Source organism: Mustela nivalis (assembly GCF_964662115.1).
Source record: "Mustela nivalis genome assembly, chromosome: 15".
NCBI classification, from domain to species: Eukaryota; Metazoa; Chordata; class Mammalia; order Carnivora; family Mustelidae; genus Mustela; species Mustela nivalis.
In genome coordinates this window covers 22,243,926-22,263,333 of record NC_139034.1, presented here as the reverse complement: position 1 = coordinate 22,263,333, position 19,408 = coordinate 22,243,926, and the positions used below count along the sequence as shown (strand labels likewise).

General features: G+C 33.7%; 1 protein-coding gene and 1 long non-coding RNA gene across 9 annotated transcripts in view; one reads left to right on the top strand and one right to left on the bottom strand.

Annotated features, from left to right (window-relative positions):
- POSTN (periostin) overlaps positions 1 to 8,784 on the top strand; it is a 35,978-nt gene extending 27,194 nt beyond the window's left edge. For 3 of the 8 annotated variants that reach the window (XM_082700396.1, XM_082700400.1, XM_082700397.1), the window contains 5 exons: positions 677 to 766; positions 1,632 to 1,709; positions 2,099 to 2,182; positions 6,960 to 7,001; positions 8,014 to 8,784. In XM_082700396.1, coding sequence (XP_082556522.1) covers positions 677 to 766; positions 1,632 to 1,709; positions 2,099 to 2,182; positions 6,960 to 7,001; positions 8,014 to 8,051 — 332 coding nt within the window. In that variant the 3' untranslated portion in view covers positions 8,052 to 8,784. The remainder of the gene's footprint in view (positions 1 to 676; positions 767 to 1,631; positions 1,710 to 2,098; positions 2,183 to 6,959; positions 7,002 to 8,013) is intronic. The other 5 variants (XM_082700398.1, XM_082700401.1, XM_082700399.1 and 2 more) reach the window with 3 other exon arrangements.
- The window catches only part of LOC309848596, a 161,780-nt gene that overhangs the window by 34,343 nt on the left and 108,029 nt on the right, over positions 1 to 19,408 (bottom strand). The window lies entirely within an intron of this gene.

Sequence of the window (19,408 nt, the reverse complement as noted above, 5' to 3'; positions counted from 1 at the left end):
GGGTTAAATATGTTGAGCATCTGTTTTCTCTTGGCTTTTGTTTTATTTAAATTGTGGGGATATTCGTATCATTTATGGGCTTTTCCTGCTAGGTGGGGTTTTTATTTTGTTTTTGTTTTTGTTTCCTTCCAATCAGATAAAATACAACTTACCTTTAATGAAGTTAAAGTAGTTTTTAACTACTTGGAGTTAATCTATCCATTAAGTCACCAGATCCAACAAACCCGTCATTACTGTGCTTACGCCAGTGATGATTAGGAAATAGAATAACAATAATGTCAATACAAAGTAATCTATTGGACTTAGAAGAAAAAATAGCCATTGTGTTAAGATTGGCTAATAAATCACTGCTGAGACTGATGATAGGGCTCCCACTCTAATGATGTAGAATTCCCTGGATTCTTACTAACACTCATTCCACAGTCAGAAAACAAGTATGAGAGTATGACATGGAGAGTTAACTTGCCAGTTGGCTCTCTCCCTCACCCAAGATTCAGGACATAGCTCTACCATTTAGATATTTGTTGATCTGAACCTATTTGAGATATGTCCCCACAATGATTATGATTGAATTCTAAGTGGTACTGTTTTGAGAAATATATTTAATCATTAAAATGTCTGGCTTATGTATCCATAAGGGGATACATCAAATGCATTTTTCTTCCCCTACTTTTAGAGCCAATTATTAAAAAATACACTAAAATCATTGATGGAGTACCTGTGGAAATAACTGAAAAAGAGACAAGGGAAGAACGAATCATTACAGGTAAACTTTGATTCCGTAGATGGAACTATGCCTGAATTATAATAGTAAAACCATAGCAAATCTTAAAATATCTCTCTCTAAAGAATCATGAGAGAAATTGACTGTCATTTTCATGGTGGTTACTGAAGTTATTTCTTTTTGGCAGAAATAATATTATCCTAAATATGCAATCTATGTTTTTCTCTGAATTGCAATTTGTGGACAAATCTATGAGCATGTTTTTTACAATGCAGATTCATACATATTATATAATATTTTTGCTTTGCCATTTATCAATGAGTTAATAAATCCTAGAAGAAAAACCATTCCCTCCTTCGATTTCCTGTTTAGCTTAAGGTTTACACATCTACATACCAAAATATATGAAAGTTGATATTCTGTATCAGTCTCTCACCAATGAATTAATTTAAAATTCTGAATTCAGGGGCTCCTGGGTGGCTCAGTGGGTTAAAGCCTCTGCCTTTGGCTCAGGTCATGATCCCAGGGTCCTGGGATCCAGCCCCTTGTCGGGCTCTCTGCTCAGCAGGAACCCTGCTTCCTCCTCTCTCTCTGCCTGCCTCTCTGCCTACTTGTGATCTCTGTCTGTCAAATAAATAAAATCTTCTTAAAAAAATTCTGAATTCAGCTATTTCACAAGTATTCATTTAAATGAGCAGCAACTATGACCTGTGCCACCTACTTATATAAAGTTCTATTGGAACCCAGGGTGACCATCCCTTGGTGTAATGTCTATAGCAATTATTCTCCTAGAATGACTATTTAAATAGCGGCAACACAAGTCATGTAGCCTATCTATCTGCCCCTTTAGAGTGGATGTTTGCCTACTGGTATTTTAGACTTTATTAAAAAATTGTCTTTCTTTCAGGTCCTGAAATAAAATACACTAGGATTTCTACTGGTGGTGGAGAAACAGAAGAAACTTTGAAGAAATTGTTTCAAGAAGGTCAGCATGTCTAGAAAAATAAGAATGTGACTTTACCTAAGCTGTTTCAAAGTCTAAAATAATCTTCGAGGTTTTTTACATATTTTCTATTCTCATTCTTTTGTTCAAATTCCATGCCAACATAGTAAAGATTTCCAAAGATAGAGAATGAAACTCAAATAACAATCACATTGCTTGTTTTATTAATATATTTGTTATATATTGTTCAATAACTTTCTAAGAAAAATGGCTTATCAAAAACAGCACGAAAACTGGAGAAAGAATCAAGTGTGGAATTCCAGAATCAAGTCTGGAATTCATTGTTAGCCAGACGCCATTATATAGCATATCAAGTGTTCTGTGTTTTTATTACATAAACCAATTTCTGCTATAAACATGTATCCTCTCAGAGGTCACCAAGGTCACCAAATTCATTGAAGGTGGTGATGGTCATTTATTTGAAGATGAAGAAATTAAAAGACTGCTTCAGGGAGGTTAGTAAAAGGGAAACAACTAACCCGCTTAACAGGTTCTGGAGACTGAGTTCTTCAACTTTTTAAAGACTGAACATTCAGGTTTTTCTTTTAATAAGGTTGAAAAAGACAACATGTTCTGCTGTCTTAAGAGATTGATTGGTTCACCACAAGTTTAATTATCAATAATGGAGAAATGATTACTAGTTTAAACAGTCTTTAAAAAGTTCTATGATATAAAACTTGGGGAGCAATGAATATTTTTTTCTTTGATACAAATAATCATAAGAATATTTTAAGTATCTGACAGGAGAATGCTTTTTAAAGTGGTAGTTGTTTAAAGAAGCCCAAATTGACATACATTTAAAAAAATGTATTCACTGCCCCCAGAACAATAATCAAAGGCATGTTTATGGGTTGGGTTTTTTGTTTTTTTGTTTTTTTTGTTTTTTTGTTTTTTTTTTTTTTAGTGCATAGATCTAGCAAAAAAACAAGTGCATTTAGTTTTCCAAATTTTCTTTTCCAAACTTCATTCTTGAGAATGGATATCTGTTTCTTCTAACAGTATGAGTGATAATCTATACCTGGAGATGGAATTTGCATTAATCTTTAAAGTATGGAATGTTCTCTGTCTATGGCATTAAAAGGACCTACTTTTAAAAGCAAAGGAGAAAAAAAAAAGAATTCAAAATCTTAGACAAATTCTAAACAATTATTTGAAGAAACAGTAAATGCTATTAAAATATAATTTGAGTAATTGGCATTTGAATAAATGAACTTCTGGTTCATTTTACTAGCAACAAAAGTATTTAGACGATGAATTGCTTTAGAGAAACAAGTATTGAAATTACTCAGAAAAATCAAATACACTTCCTGAAATATGCTATGAATTCAGAAACACAACTGCAGTTTGGTATTTATCCAAAATATCATCCTAGATGGCTTTTCTGCTTAAATTGTATCTCTACATTTAAGAAAATGTAAATTCTCTTGGAACCATACATATTATAGGCAATTGTTTCTTTATTCTTTATTTTAACCTAGTTAAAATCTCTATATAGTGTTGAGACTGTTCAGAGATAGTAAAAATAAATAATTTTATTGAACCAATGATTGAATTTCTCCTCAAGAGAAAAATATGTGTCTGAAAAATACAAGATTTCCTTTCAGACTGTAGGGAGTGTGTGACACAGCCAGAGCCATAAAAGAACCAAGGTTTTCTGTATGATCTAATGCAGAATTCACTCATCTACCCACGAATGTTTAACTTTCTGTTAGGAAAACAGAGATATGAAGGAAGAGGGGAAGATATTAATGAAGATTAAATTGAATTCTTTTTTTTTAAAGTCCTTACCATAGTAAGCAGCTTTGTAGAATGACATTGCTTTCTAGAGAATGAATCATTTAGTAGCTGTACATATATATATATATGTATATATATACATATATATATACACACACACACACACACTACTTTACTTTATTGAGGCTTAAACTTCAGGTAAGTATGTTTTCTTCTCTTTAATAAGGCCTGCTTAACAAGTTGATGATAAAGAATTAAGTACATAACAATAACTTCAGGCAAAAGAAAATATATCTGCTACGAGAATACGATATTCTAATTTACGTAATGAAATATTTCTTTAAGTCCTGTTTCTTTTATCCCAGAGGGTTGATTCCTTTAATTCCCAATATTTGGTTTCTCTGCATGTCTTTAAAGCATTAACTTTCACACTACTACATCGTAAGTTTTTATCAAAACATTTCTAAGGTTTTTCAAAACATTTCAAGGGTTATTTTCATATCATAAAGACAAGATAAGCAGTAAAGTTACTAGTATCTGAACACTAGTTGGACATGGTACTTTTTTTTTCTAGTCCTGTAAAATCAGTGGGTCATCACTGAGTTACAAGTGTTTATATCCTGAGATACTTATTTACAAAGAATCTGCTGTGAATAAAGGTCACATTATGCAAGACTGGCCTTTGTTCTTTCAGAATATAGATAATTGATCTCTATCCCAACTATAGTCCTCATCGCAAAGTTTGGAGTTTCCAATCTAGACTGTTCATAGTGGTGCATATAGTACATTTTCATGAATTGAGCATATTCCTCAAATATTTTAGTCATGACTAGTGGCTACGTGGTCCTTTTGTTACCAATATTGTGATTCATCATTGAAGTACTTCAGAGACCTTAACTCAAAAAATGTTCTCATGAAATGCATAGAATTTCACACTTATCTTAGGTAAGGCTACATTAACTGAAACTACTGAAGTAATTAAGGGAGAATATCAACCTATAGAGAAAGGAACAAAAAAGATGCCATTTTGGATGATTTTGATGCATCTGCCAATATAACATGTAAAGCCTGTGTGGAGAATAGGGATCAGCTTGTAGGTGTGGCTTTTGATATGGGCTCCAACTCAAACTACTTAAGTAAGTTGATTCTTTCTTTGCTTTGGTTTCTTCATCTGAAGATGAGAATGCTAATGTTACCTACGTCTTAATGAGTTAATGTATGGAAAGCACTTGGAATAATGTTCAGCAAATAGAAGCTCCCAGTAATGTGAACTATTATCAGTATCATGATCAGTTATATTTACATAATAAACTTACATGAGATAAACTTAAGAAAGTAATATTTTATACCTAATTTAAATTTCTGAGAGCCATATAAATATTCAAAAGGCTTATAAATAACTGTACTGAAGCATTTTGGATGTTTCATGAAACATTAGAGTGGGTCATTTGTGTGGGATCATTCATATGATTGGTTTATCTTGCCACATTTTGCTTCTCCAAGCATAACCTGATACAACTCTTATTTATTTTAAGATAGCAGACAGCCACTGGGGACAAATCTGATTTTCTTCACTTTATTTAGGCTTTCTTCTAAAGATATTTTTTGTCACAATTAATACTTCTTATTTTACTAGTACCATAACAAAACAGTAACAAATTAATAAATTACTTAATGGATGTTCATTAATTGGATGTCACCAAGTTTATGAAAGAAAATCCGAGTGTAAGTGATTGTTTTAAATGTAATATTGTAAACACTTCTGTAGCCATATTTTAAATTATACTATAACTGTTATTTGGTGTTTAATAAATCCATTATAGGGGCGCCTGGGTGGCTCAGTCATTGGGCATCGACCTTCAGCTCCAGTCATGATCCCAGGGTCCCGTGATGGAGCCCCACATCAAGGTCCCCGCTCAGCAGGGAGTCTGCTTCTCCCTCTTCCTTTGCTCCTCCCCCAGCTCCTTCTCTCTCTCTCTCTCCCCCTTACTCTCTCTCAAATAAATAAATAAAATCTTTAAAAAAAATTTTAAAATAAGTTTACTGTAAATAGTCTAAGTCACTGATGAAAGATTGGATCCATCTTTTCTTTTCTTTTCTTTTTTTTAAATTTTATTTATTTATTTGACAGACAGAGATTACAAGTAGGCAGAGAGGCAGTCAGAGAGAGGAGGAAGCAGGCTCCCCGCTGAGCAGAGAGCCCAATATGGGGCTCGATCCCAGGACCCTGGGATCATGACCTGAGCCGAAGGCAGAGGCTTTAACCCACTGAGCCACCCAGGCACCCCGGATCCATCTTTTCTTGACTATATTTTTTAAGCATTCATTTTTCTATCAAATAATCCTGAAGTTAATGAAAATATATCAATTAGAGCATATTCTATAATAATCCTATCTCAAACTTTCCAATCTAATGAGGTTTTCTACAGTTCTGTATTATAGTATTAACATAATATTATAAATGTTTATCCATCTTATATTTTGTGTGAAAAAAACGTGTTGGAAATGCACCACATGGAAACAAACTTATTCAAATATTTTAAAAATGTTTCTTGGTGACATACAGCCAACATTACTGTTGGTGGTACTTTCTTGCTTTCCTTTTTAACAGAATTTCAGAGAATTGAAAAAATGTATATAATAGAAAAAATTTTGACCTGATTATTGTGTATGGTTAATCTATAAAAGCAAGAAGTAAAAATTTAGAGAAAAAAAAATTTAAAGGTAAGCAGAAAAATAAAGTTACTGTAGAAACCACATTTATTCCTTGATCTTAAGCATCTGATAGCTAAGTGAAAATGTGATGAGTTAAAGAAAAACAAGGAATTGGGAAATATTCTGCAACTCTAACAACAAAAAACTATAGTTATGAAACATTTGATATTCATAAATAAGAATGTTTTTATTATTTTTATCTAGTTAATTTTATAAATGGTTTGTAGGATTAAAGTTAAATTTGGGAGTATGTTGGCACACATTTCTTGAATTGTGTAAAATTATATTTCTAGCATTATTAGGCTGATGCTATTTGTTGTCTTCATGTTCTGCAAGGTAATCATGATCTAATTCACAAGGAGAATTTTAGGCAGAAGTCTGATACATCACAAATAGGAATAACCAGAGAAATGACTGGATATCTCTGAGAAGATGCTTCTGCTAAACTTTATATAATGTTAAATATCCCTTTATCAGAAAGCAATGTGTTCTATAAAAAAGGTGAAAAGTCCTGTAAGTCACTTACTCCATGCAAAAATGATACATTGTGTGGGACTCCAAATGCCATAATGAAACAATGTTTTGCAAATAGGGAACATTCATAATGAATATGGAAAACAATTGTCTATGGCCAATGAAAAACTCTCACTTTTCTAAATGAAAATCTACATATTTAATTGATGCTTATCTTAAAACTTTATGCTTTTCCTTATTTTTGGTCTCCTGTCTGAGGTTAACCATAATTTCAAAGTATTTCTAACTACAACTATTTAATTTTAGACACACCTGTGAGGAAGATACAAGCCAACAAAAGAGTTCAAGGTAAATGTATGGGATACATGTCTTATTATGTTAAGAGAAGCCAAAGGATAGGGTTTTAATATATTTTATTGGACTTTGTTGTCTTTTAGGGAGAAAAGTTAGCAAATTTGAGGCAAAGTATTTTGATAAAAATCAGAAAAGAAATTATTTATGCTCTGCATTATTAGTAACATCTAAGGATAACAAATGTTAAAGGAAAGGCAATTATACACATGCAAACTGCTAGATTTTTGGATGCACTGTGGTAGACTCAAGTAGCATTAAGTTGAAAAGCTCTCCATGAGTTTGAGCCATGCAAAAGTTGGTTGCTACTGAGCTTGAGTTCTCTAAACATGTTATTATTTGAGATCAGACTACAGTCTGAAACATAAGCAAATGAATACACATAAAGAAAGTTATTAATATAACTTTATATAAAATTTTGATATAATACACAAGTTATACACATGTATGTATCACCCATGCACCATAATTTTCTTCATAACTGTAGTTATGTGCATTTTCTAATCTTTCACTTAGGTTATCTTGCATTCTAACACATTAAATTATCAAAGATTTTTCATGAAGAACTTAGAACAAATTATAAGTTTGGAATTTATAAAATAATTCATATTAATAGTCAAAAGAAATCACAAGGCTTATAAATGCATTATAGACATATCTGATTTTAAGCCAGTCCCATACAGACATTTGAAATTAAAAATCAATTGCACAAATAATTTCTAACTGAAGGTTTTATCATAGAGTTCTTCTAAACATCCTAATCCATCCGAATTTTTAAAACAACTAAAATCCTCAAATTTTAAATTACTATTTTCATATATTTTGATCAAAAGATAACTTTGATTTTATCATCATAAACAGAGGATATGAGTTGGAAACATAATCTAATGTATATTACAATAAGAAATGATGGTCTTTAATAAATATAGTCATGCACAGAATACCACATTGTTAAATTCTAAAGTTTTATCACATTTATAATTTATGCATTTTCCCTTCTTCCTATCAGGATCTAGAAGACGATCAAGAGAAGGTCGTTCTCAATGAAAATTCCAGCAATCAGACAACAAAGTTTATTTGACCCTAAATGGATAACCTGATTTTAAAAGAAAATTATGAGAGCCATACTGACTTCAGGAAATGAACCACCAGCACAAAAAAGCAATCATTGAACACTTCTGAATACAAATCTCACCTTTTTTTCTCTGAATGAAATTGTGGGGTTAATCTTCTGTAGGATAGGTACTGAAGGAAATAGAACACCTTACATACAGGTTTTTATATCTTGAAATTTAAAATTCTGGCTAACTTTGGAATCCACCAAAGAAAATTCTTGTCAATGGATTTATTACGATTTAAATCTCTTATTCCGTTGAGAAGATTGAGCCTTGAATCTAAGACAGATAAAATGTATGCAAGCAGGTACCTCTCTTGAGAAGCTAAGTTATAAAAATGGGTGCTCAGTATTAAAAAATAACAAAAGTTTTACTTCGAAAGGCTTTGCACATTTCTAATACAAGGTGGGTTTACCAGTAAATTATGTTATTTCTACAACTAATTTTGTACTCTTGAAATGTTTGTCATATGCTTTTTGTAATACATATTTTTTATCTCAAACATTTCAATAAAACATTTTCTTTCAGTTATAAACAGAAATACTTTAAATTGGGTAGTTCAGAAAACTCAAGGTTTAAATTAATAAGTGGTTTGGACTTGGGAACAGGACTTTATACCTCTTTTTTTTTTAATAACAAATACTCATTAAAGGAAATCGAATGAATTTAGTGTTTCTTGAATTTTTAAAATTCTTATGTTATATAAAGAATCATTACACAACGAAGTAATCATTAAACTCAAATGAGTACCTAATATAACTCAGAATCGTGCTAGCTTGTGAGAATCTAAAACACGAATCAGTTACTGTCCTCAAAGAATAAAAAGACAAATGTCCAATAATTCACAATGCACCATGAGCTGTAGTAGAATGAATGGTACTACACAAATACAGCAGTCAATTTTTCCTAGGCTTTTGCTAGATACAGAAAAAGCCACAGAGATGCCCTTAACTGAGACTGAAGTAAGAGTAAAGTAAGACTGAATGTAAGAGTCCATTGCATGGCAAAAGAGGGGAAGAAAAATGGTAAAGATAATGGTAAAGAGATCGGTTGATCTAGTCAGATTTCAGCAATTATCAAACATCACTTGGTCTAACTGAAATAAAGGCAATCAGGGAACAGAATCCATACTGAGGAGAAAGTGATTGGTAACAGTATAATAAAACTGTACCATGCTTATAAAACTGAGGAAGGCCAAACTGAAGGTATCAGTCTGGATCAGAGATGTCCAGCTTGGATGAGAGACTCAGTACTAAAGTACTACTAAAGGATCTAGAGATTTTTTTCAGTAGGTGAAAGCACTGTGTCTTTGAGATGTGATCAGGATGAGGAAGCAAAATAGAAAATTCTGGCAGTGAGTCTTACTGAGGGAGTGCTCAAAAGGTTTGGCTTTCCAGAACGCTTTCTATTCTGGGACAGTGGTGAGATTTATGTATAGCATTTTAACCCCTAGCCAGGAAGCAAAATGTCCTAGCAGCTCACTACTCCTATAGAGCATTTGGGACTTCAGTCTCAACTGGAAGAGTGTGGCCATGATCATCCCAAAGTGATTCAGAGGAAGAGGTTATTCTAAGGTGATACTGGTAGAATATACTATATAAGGTGATACTGGTAGAATATACTAAACCATCCTCAACAAAGACAACCATTCCAGATAGCATGTTGGTCATGATCCTCTAGAAGATCCCAAGATAATTACATAAAACAAATAGTAGGTTGGCTTATTCCTTTAGCACCCTTTCAGAGTATTCATTTGATGATGCCCAGGTGTTCCAGAGTTGGACTTTGAATATGGTAGTCCAGTATGATGGCAATGAGGTTAGTCTTTTTAAAGGCTGCTAATTTTAATGTCTTGCCTTTTTAATTTCTTTTAATTGAAGAAAGGTTGAAAAAATAAGTCAGTTTTGGTTAGTACACATACAAAGATCTAGCATAACTCTCTGATAAAAGAGAGAGTCTTTCAAATGACACATGTAAATATAGTTAAAGATAAAATTTAAAGAATTATTAACAAAATATAAAGACAATACTATAAATAAAAAACAAGATTTTAAAATATATGAAAAAATAATTTTAAACCCCCAAAATAAAAATTTAAAAGTAGATATATGAATAAATAATATAAATAAATCCTACTCAAATACTTTCTATAAATTAAAGAGGCAGAATCGTAGTAAGTGCTTTTACATTCAACACTGAATCCTTTAAAAATTTTAAGTTTTGTTATCTCTAGTTTTATAGGAAGAAATGAGTCTTAATTAGTTTGTGTAACATATTTTGTCTTGTAATCTGAAAACATGCCATCAATCAACTCGCCACATGTTCATTACCCAACAAGTACAAACCTGGGTTAGAGCAAACATGATTGTTTTCACAATTGTGCTGACTCTGTCCTAAGTGGCATACAGGTTTCAGCATTAAGACTTCTTAAGATCGCAGTTTCAGATAAGTCTTCCTAACAGTCTCCAAGAAACATCTACTTTCTGTCACTCTAGATAATGGCATTTTCTAAACTTTTATTTAAATTGAATCACACAGTATGCATGGCTTCTTTGTCTGCCTTTCCTTTCTTTGGAATACTATGTGGGAGTGGAATGATAGGACCACACAGAAGGTATATGATTAATGTTTTTAGGAAACTGCCAAATAATACCCCAAAGGAGTTCTACTATTTTAAACTCTCACCAGAAGTATATGGGAGCTCCTATATCTCTTGGTAACACTTGATATGGACAATCTTTTTAAATTTTACATATTCTACCAGGTGTGAAGTGGTATCTCATGTGGTTTTAATTTGCATCTCCCTGATGTATGCTTTTCATGTGCTTATTTGACATTTGTATATATTGTTAAGTATCTGTTGAAATCTTTTGCTAATTTTTAATTGGGTGTTTTGTTTTGTTTTTTGAGGTTTCAGAGTTTCTCCCAGTATGTGGCTTATCTTCTCATTCTCTTAGCAGTGTTTTCGAAGATAACAAAGTTGAATTTATCTTATTTTTTTTCTTTTATGGATTATGCTTTTGGTGTCATATCTAAAGAATCTTTTATTAACCCAAGTTCACAAAAAATTCAGATCTGTTTTCTTTTAGAAACTTTATTATATTTAAGTTTTACACTGAGGTATATAATTAATTTTGAATTAACTTTTGTTTATGGTACCTGGTATGAATTAAAGTTGAGTTTTTTCCTCTATTTTTTTCCCTAGAGATAGCCAATCACGCTAGCAACATTCCTTAAAAAGATTATTATCTACTGATACACTTTTTTATCTTTGCCAAAATTCCATATAATTATGAATCTCCTTGTGTTTCCCTTCTTCTTTCTATTCTATTGATCTATTTGTCTGTCTTAACTGAAACACCATACCGACTAGATTAGTGTCATTTTAAATATGTCATAAAATCAGGTAGGGTTATTCCTCCAATTTTGCTCATCTTTTTTCAAAGTGGATTTGGATATTTTAAGTTATTTGCATTTCCACATGAATTTTTAAATCAGCAAAAAGGTATCTGCTAAACTTTGACTTAAGATTGTATTGAATATGTGGGTCAATTTGAGGATAATTGGAATCTTTATAACAGTCTTCAAACTATGAACAAAATACATCTCTCAGTTTACATAGCTCCTTTAATTATCTTACCAATTTCTTACCAATGTTTTATTATTTGATGTACTGGTCTTGCACTTCTTTTGTAGATTCTTCTTAAGTACTTAATATTTATTTTTTATGATATTACCAATGGCATTGATTTCATTTCAATTGCTGATTGTTTATTTTCTGTGCATTGATCTTGTATTCAGCAATCTTGTCAAACTCACTTATTTCTAGTAACTTCTTATAGATTACATCATGCTTTCTACATTGACAATCATATTGTCTGCAAATGAAGACAATTTTACTTCTTTTGCAATCTGGATGCCTTTGATGTTTTCTTGACTAATTTCATTGGTTGATGATGGAATAGTAGTATAATGTTGAATGGAAGTGTCAAGAGTGACCATTCTTTTTTTTCATGATCCTTAAGAGAAAATATTCACCCAGATTTTTAACCTTAAGTATGATGTTTAATTTGATATTAGCAACTATGTTTTCTGTTTTTTCATAGATATTCATTATGAGGTTGACAAAAACACTTTCTATTCCAAATTTGCTGAGAATTTTTTATCAGGAATGAATTTTGGATTTTACCAGATGCTTTTTCTGTACTTTTTGATAGGTTTTCTTTTTAGTTTGTTAATAGTTTGTCAGTTAGATGGATTTAATTTTGAATATTAACTCCTCATCACATCTATCTTCTTCATTCTAGGAAGAATCCCACTTAGATCTATCAAAGTAACAGAAAAGGATTTTAGGATAAAATATCTTAGAGCCAGTATCATTGCTATACAATGTACACATGTACTCACACAGAAATCAATAAGAAATGATCAAAAGGAAATAGTAGTTGAATTTTATTTACTGACATTTCTATTGTATTTATCTGAAAAAAAATATTTCTTTTCATCTATAAATCCCAAAAATAATAGTTCTTAAAAATTTAAGCATATCCAATTTTCCTGAAAATAGGCTCATTGTCCTCACTTCTGTGGGGTCTTTGGAAGGTTTTACATAACATCTAATAAATATGCATTGATTTCTGCAGTCTAATGAGAAAAGACTGGTAATTTTCTAACCAACTTAAGTTCCAAAAACAACAGTTGGAAAATTAGACCATATGTGAATAAGGCTGTTAGATAACTTTCACTTTTTGTACTAATGCAATTAACTAATGCATTTCCTAAACTTTTATGCAGTCTCACAAAAACCTATGGAAACACAGAAAATTATGAAAAATAAAAAGTAATCACAGAGTTCCATGAAAGACAAATCAAACAATTCCCTAATTACAACTTCAAGTGATTGACAAGAATACTCAACTTGAAAATATAAGAAATATAAGAAATACCCCACGTGAATTAAAAATAACACTGAACAGAAATAGAATCAATAACTAATGTATAAATTAAATATCTAGTTCAATTAAAGGAATTTAAACAAGTGCTTCCTAAATGAAAAGTAGTCCCAACTTAATTTGATTGATCTTCAGAAAAATAAACCCATGGGTTTTGTTTTACTAGGACAATTTTGTCAAATTTTTTGGCCAAACACATGAAATACATTGGAAAAATTAATGGAGTGTACTAAAAGGCTGAAGAGACTATTAACACAGCTTACGCTACAATACTCTTTTAATATTTGAATATTTCAATTACTTTTTACACCTGAATTATTTAGGTAAATTCCTTAGTCTTTTAATATCTTTGTATTTATAGGTATGCCTTTCTCTGACATAAGTCAGAGAAATAGGACAGTTAACTTGCTGCATTCTCTTAAACGCAAAAGTGATATAACCTTGAATGTGATTACAAAAGTACTACCAAACCAAAAAATATAGCTTAATCTAGTTGGAGTACAGAGGTAAAGGTAGGCAAACTATGGCCAAATCCAGCCCACCACATGTTTATGTAAATAAATTTTTATCAAAATAAATAAGATGTGAGTATTGTGTTTATACTGCCTCCTCTGGCCTCTTTGATGCTGCAATGACTGACCTGAAGAACTATGACAGGAACAGTATGGTCCATCAACCTAAAATACTTACTGCTTGACTCTATATAGAAAGGAAAGTGCCAATCTCTGGTACAGATCCCAAATTGGGGGGTCTTTCTATAATTTTGTGCTTAACTCACATGCTGAATTCATACTTTTGCACCAGGTTAGATCTAAATACTATGTAAAAATCAGTCTTTTTCACACAAATGTAAGCCCTGTTTTAAAGAGATTTGTGTGTTAGTTGATGACTTTATATTAATCTCTGGTAATTCAGAATTCTTATATGCTTTTAGCAGGAGAAAAAGAATGTTGATGTATGAAGTAAAATAAGATTAATTCTATATAATTTGTATATAACCAGTAAGACATGGGAAATGATAATTCATTTCTTTATAGACACTATTATCCAACATTGGATACGTCAGTGATGGGGGCTGAGGGAGCAGTATTCTTCAGGTATTTGCACCTTTAGAACTGTGGCCAAATTTGAAACATCATTTTTTAAAAAGATTTATTTGTTTGTTTTAGAGAGAGAGGATGTGCACATGAGAGGGGGGAGGGGCGAAGGGAGAGAGACAACCCTAAGCAGACTCCTCACTGAGCGCAGAGCTGGACATAGTGCTCGATCCCAGGATGCTGAGAGTCAGACACTTAACCACTGAGCCATCCAGATGCCCTGAAACATCATTTCTAAAGGAGTATTTCTTGTTTTTTTTTTAATATAATTTTTTATTTTTTATAAACATATATTTTTATCCCCAGGGGTACAGGTCTGTGAATCACCAGGTTTACACACTTCACAGCACTCACCAAAACACATACCCTCCCCAATGTCCATAATCCCACCCCCTTCTCCCAAACCCCCTCCCCCCAGCAACCCTCAGTTTGTTTTGTGAGATTAAGAGTCACTTATGGTTTGTCTCCCTCCCAATCCCATCTTGTTTCATTTATTCTTCTCGTACCCACTTAAGCCCCCATGTTGCATCACCACTTCCTCATATCAGGGAGATCATATGATAGTTGTCTTTCTCTGCTTGACTTATTTCGCTAAGCATGATACGCTCTAGTTCCATCCATGTTGTCGCAAATGGCAAGATTTCATTTCTTTTGATGGCTGCATAGTATTACATTGTGTATATATACCACATCTTCTTGATCCATTCATCTGTGGATGGACATCTAGGTTCTTTCCATAGTTTGGCTATTGTGGACATTGCTGCTATAAACATTCGGGTGCATGTGCCCCTTTGGATCACTACGTTTGTATCTTTAGGGTAAATACCCAATAGTGCAATTGCTGGGTTATAGGGCAGTTCTATTTTCAACATTTTGAGGAACCTCCATGCTGTTTTCCAGAGAGGTTGCACCAGCTTGCATTCCCACCAACAGTGTAGGAGGGTTCCCCTTTCTCCGCATCCTCGCCAGCATCTGTCATTTCCTGACTTGTTGATTTTAGCCATTCTGACTGGTGTGAGGTGATATCTCATTGTGGTTTTGATTTGTATTTCCCTGATGCCGAGTGATATGGAGCACTTTTTCATGTGTCTGTTGGCCATCGGTGTCTTCTTTGCAGAAATGTCTGTTCATGTCCTCTGCCCATTTCTTGATTGGATTATTTGTTCTTTGGGTGTTGAGTTTGCTAAGTTCTTTATAGATTTTGGACACTAGTCCTTTATCTGATATGTCGTTTGCAAATATCTTCTCCCATTCTGTCAGTTGTCTTTTGATTTTGTTAACTGTTTCCTTTGCTGTGCAAAATCTTTTGATCTTGATGAAATCCCAATAGTTCATTTTTGCCCTTGCTTCCCTTGCCTTTTGCGTTGTTCCTAGGAAGATGTTGCTGCGGCTGAGGTCGAAGAGGTTGCTGCCTGTGTTCTCCTCAAGGATTTTGATGGATTCCTTTCGCACATTGAGGTCCTTCATCCATTTTGAGTCTATTTTTGTGTGTGGTGTAAGGAAATGATCCAATTTCATTTTTCTGCATGTGGCTGTCCAATTTTCCCAGCACCATTTATTGAAGAGGCTGTCTTTTTTCCATTGGACATTCTTTCCTGCTTTGTCGAAGATGAGTTGACCATAGATTTGAGGGTCTATTTCTGGGCTCTCTATTCTGTTCCATTGATCTATGGGTCTGTTTTTGTGCCAGTACCATGCTGTCTTGATGATGACAGCTTTGTAATAGAGCTTGAAGTCCGGGATTGTGATGCCACCAACGTTGGCTTTCTTTTTCAATATCCCTTTAGCTATTCTAGGTCTTTTCTGGTTCCATATAAATTTTAGAATTATTTGTTCCATTTCTTTGAAAAAGATGGATGGTACTTTGATAGGAATTGCATTAAATGTGTAGATTGCTTTAGGTAACATAGACATTTTCACAATATTTATTCTTCCAATCCAGGAGCATGGAACATTTTTCCATTTCTTTGTGTCTTCCTCAATTTCTTTCATGAGTACTTTATAGTTTTCTGAGTATAGATTCTGTGTCTCTTTGGTTAGGTTTATTCCTAGGTATCTTATGGTTTTGGGTGCAATTGTAAATGGGATTGACTCCTTAATTTCCCTTTCTTCTGTCTTGCTGTTGGTGTAGAGAAATGCAACTGATTTCTGTGCATTGATTTTATATCCTGACACTTTACTGAATTCCTGTATAAGTTCTAGCAGTTTTGGAGTGGAGTCTTTTGGGTTTTCCACATATAGTATCATATCATCTGCGAAGAGTGATAATTTGACTTCTTCTTTGCCGATTTGGATGCCTTTAATTTCCTTTTGTTGTCTGATTGCTGAGGCTAGGACCTCTAGTACTATGTTGAATAGCAGTGGTGATAATGGACATCCCTGCCGTGTTCCTGACCTTAGCGGAAAAGCTTTCAGTTTTTCTCCATTGAGAATGATATTTGCGGTGGGTTTTTCATAGATGGCTTTGATGATATTGAGGTATGTGCCCTCTATCCCTACACTTTGAAGAGTTTTGATCAGGAAGGGATGCTGTACTTTGTCAAATGCTTTTTCAACATCTATTGAGATTATCATATGGTTCTTGTTCTTTCTTTTATTGATGTGTTGTATCACATTGACTGATTTGCGGATGTTCAACCAACCTTGCAGCCCTGGAATAAATCCCACTTGGTCGTGGTGAATAATCTTTTTAATGTACTGTTGAATCCTATTGGCTTGTATTTTGTTGAGTATTTTCGCATCTGTGTTCATCAAGGATATTGGTCTATAGCTCTCTTTTTTGATGGGATCCTTTTCTGGTTTTGGGATCAAGGTGATGCTGGCCTCATAAAATGAGTTTGGAAGTTTTCCTTCCATTTCTATTTTTTGGAACAGTTTCAGGAGAATAAGAATTAGTTCTTCTTTAAATGTTTGGTAGAATTCCCCCGGGAAGCCGTCTGGCCCTGGGCTTTTGTTTGTTTGGAGATTTTTAATGACTGTTTCAATCTCCTTACTGGTTATGGGTCTGTTCAGGCTTTCTATTTCTTCCTGGCTCAGTTGTGGTAGTTTATATGTTTCTAGGAATGCATCCATTTCTTCCAGATTGTCAAATTTGTTGGCATAGAGTTGCTCATCGTATGTTCTTATAATAGTTTGTATTTAGTTGGTGTTAGTTGTGATCTCTCCTCTTTCATCATGATTTTATTTATTTCGGTCTTTTCTCTTTTCCTTTTGATAAGTCGGGCCAGGGGTTTATCAATTTTATTAATTCTTTCAAAGAACCAGCTCCTAGTTTCGTTGATTTGCTCTATTGTCTTTTTGGTTTCTATTTCATTGATTTCTGCTCTGATCTTTATGATTTCTCTTCTCCTGATGAGCTTAGGGTTTCTTTCTTGTTCTTTCTCCAGCTCCTTTAGGTCTAGGGTTAGGTTATGTACCTGAGACCTTTCTTGTTTCTTGAGAAAGGCTTGTACCGCTATATATTTTCCTCTCAGGACTGCCTTTGTTGTGTCCCACAGATTTTGAACCGTTGTATTTTCATCATCATTTGTTTCCATGATTTTTTTCAATTCTTCTTTAATTTCCCGGTTGATCCATTCATTCTTTAGAAGGATGCTGTTTAGTCTCCATGTATTTGGGTTCTTTCCAAACTTCCTTTTGTGGTTGAGTTCTAGCTATAGAGCATTGTGGTCTGAAAATATGCAGGGAATGATCCCAATCTTTTGATACCGGTTGAGTCCTGATTTAGGACCGAGGATGTGATCTATTCTGGAGAATGTTCCATGTGCACTAGAGAAGAATGTGTATTCTGTTGCTTTGGGATGAAATGTTCTGAATATATCTGTGATGTCCATCTGGTCCAGTGTGTCGTTTAAGGCCTTTATTTCCTTGCTGATCTTTTGCTTGGATGATCTGTCCATTTCAGTGAGGGGAGTGTTAAAGTCCCCTACTATTATTGTATTATTGTTGATGTGTTTCTTTGATTTTGTTATTAATTGGTTTATATAGCTGGCTGCTCCCACGTTGGGGCATAGATATTTAAAATTGTTAGATCTTCTTGTTGGACAGACCCTTTGAGTATGATATAGTGTCCTTCCTCATCTCTTATTATAGTCTTTGGCTTAAAATCTCATTGATCTGATATAAGGATTGCCGCTCCTGCTTTCTTCTGCTGTCCATTAGCATGGTAAATTCTTTTCCACCCCCTCACTTTAAATCTGGAGGTGTCTTCGGGCTTAAAATGTGTTTCTTGGAGGCAACATATAGATGGGTTTTGTTTTTTTATCCATTCTGATACCCTGTGTCTTTTGACAGGGGCATTTAGCCCATTAACATTCAGGGTAACTATTGAGAGATATGAATTTAGGGCCATTGTATTGCCTGTAAGGTGGCTGTTACTGTATATGGTCTCTGTTCCTTTCTGATCTACCACTTGTAGGATCTCTCTTTGTTTAGAGGACCCCTTTCAAGATTTCCTGTAGAGCTGGTTTGGTGTTTGCAAATTCTTTCAGTTGTTGTTTGTCCTGGAAGCTTTTAATCTCTCCTTCTATTTTCAATGATAGCCTAGCTGGATATAGTATTCTGGGCTGCATGTTTTTCTCATTTAGTGCTCTGAAAATATCATGCCAGCTCTTTCTGGCCTGCCAGGTCTCTGTGGATAAGTCAGCTGCCAATCTAATATTTTTACCATTGTATGTTACAGACTTCTTTTCCCAGGCTGCTTTCAGGATTTTCTCTTTGTCACTGAGACTTGTAAATTTTACTATTAGGTTACGGGGTGTGGGCCTATTCTTATTGATTTTGAGGGGCGTTCTCTGAATCTCCTGAATTTTGATGCTCGTTCCCTTTGCCATATTGGGGAAATTCTCCCCAATAATTCTCTCTAGTATACCTTCTGCTCCCCTCTCTCTTTCTTCTTCTTCTGGAATCCCAATTATTCTAATGTTGTTTCGTCTTATGGTGTCACTTATCTCTCGAATTCTCCCCTCGTGGTCCAGTAGCTGTTTGTCTCTCTTTTGCTCAGCTTCTTTATTCTCTGTCATTTGGTGTTCTATATCACTAATTCTTTCTTCTGCCTCATTTATCCTAGCAGTGAGAGCCTCCATTTTTGATTGCACCTCATTAATAGCTTTTTTTATTTCAACTTGGTTAGATTTTAGTTCTTTTATTTCTCCAGAAAGGGCTTTTATATCTCTCGAGAGGGTTTCTCTAATATCTTCCATGCCTTTTTCGAGCCCGGCTAGAACCTTGAGAATTGTCAT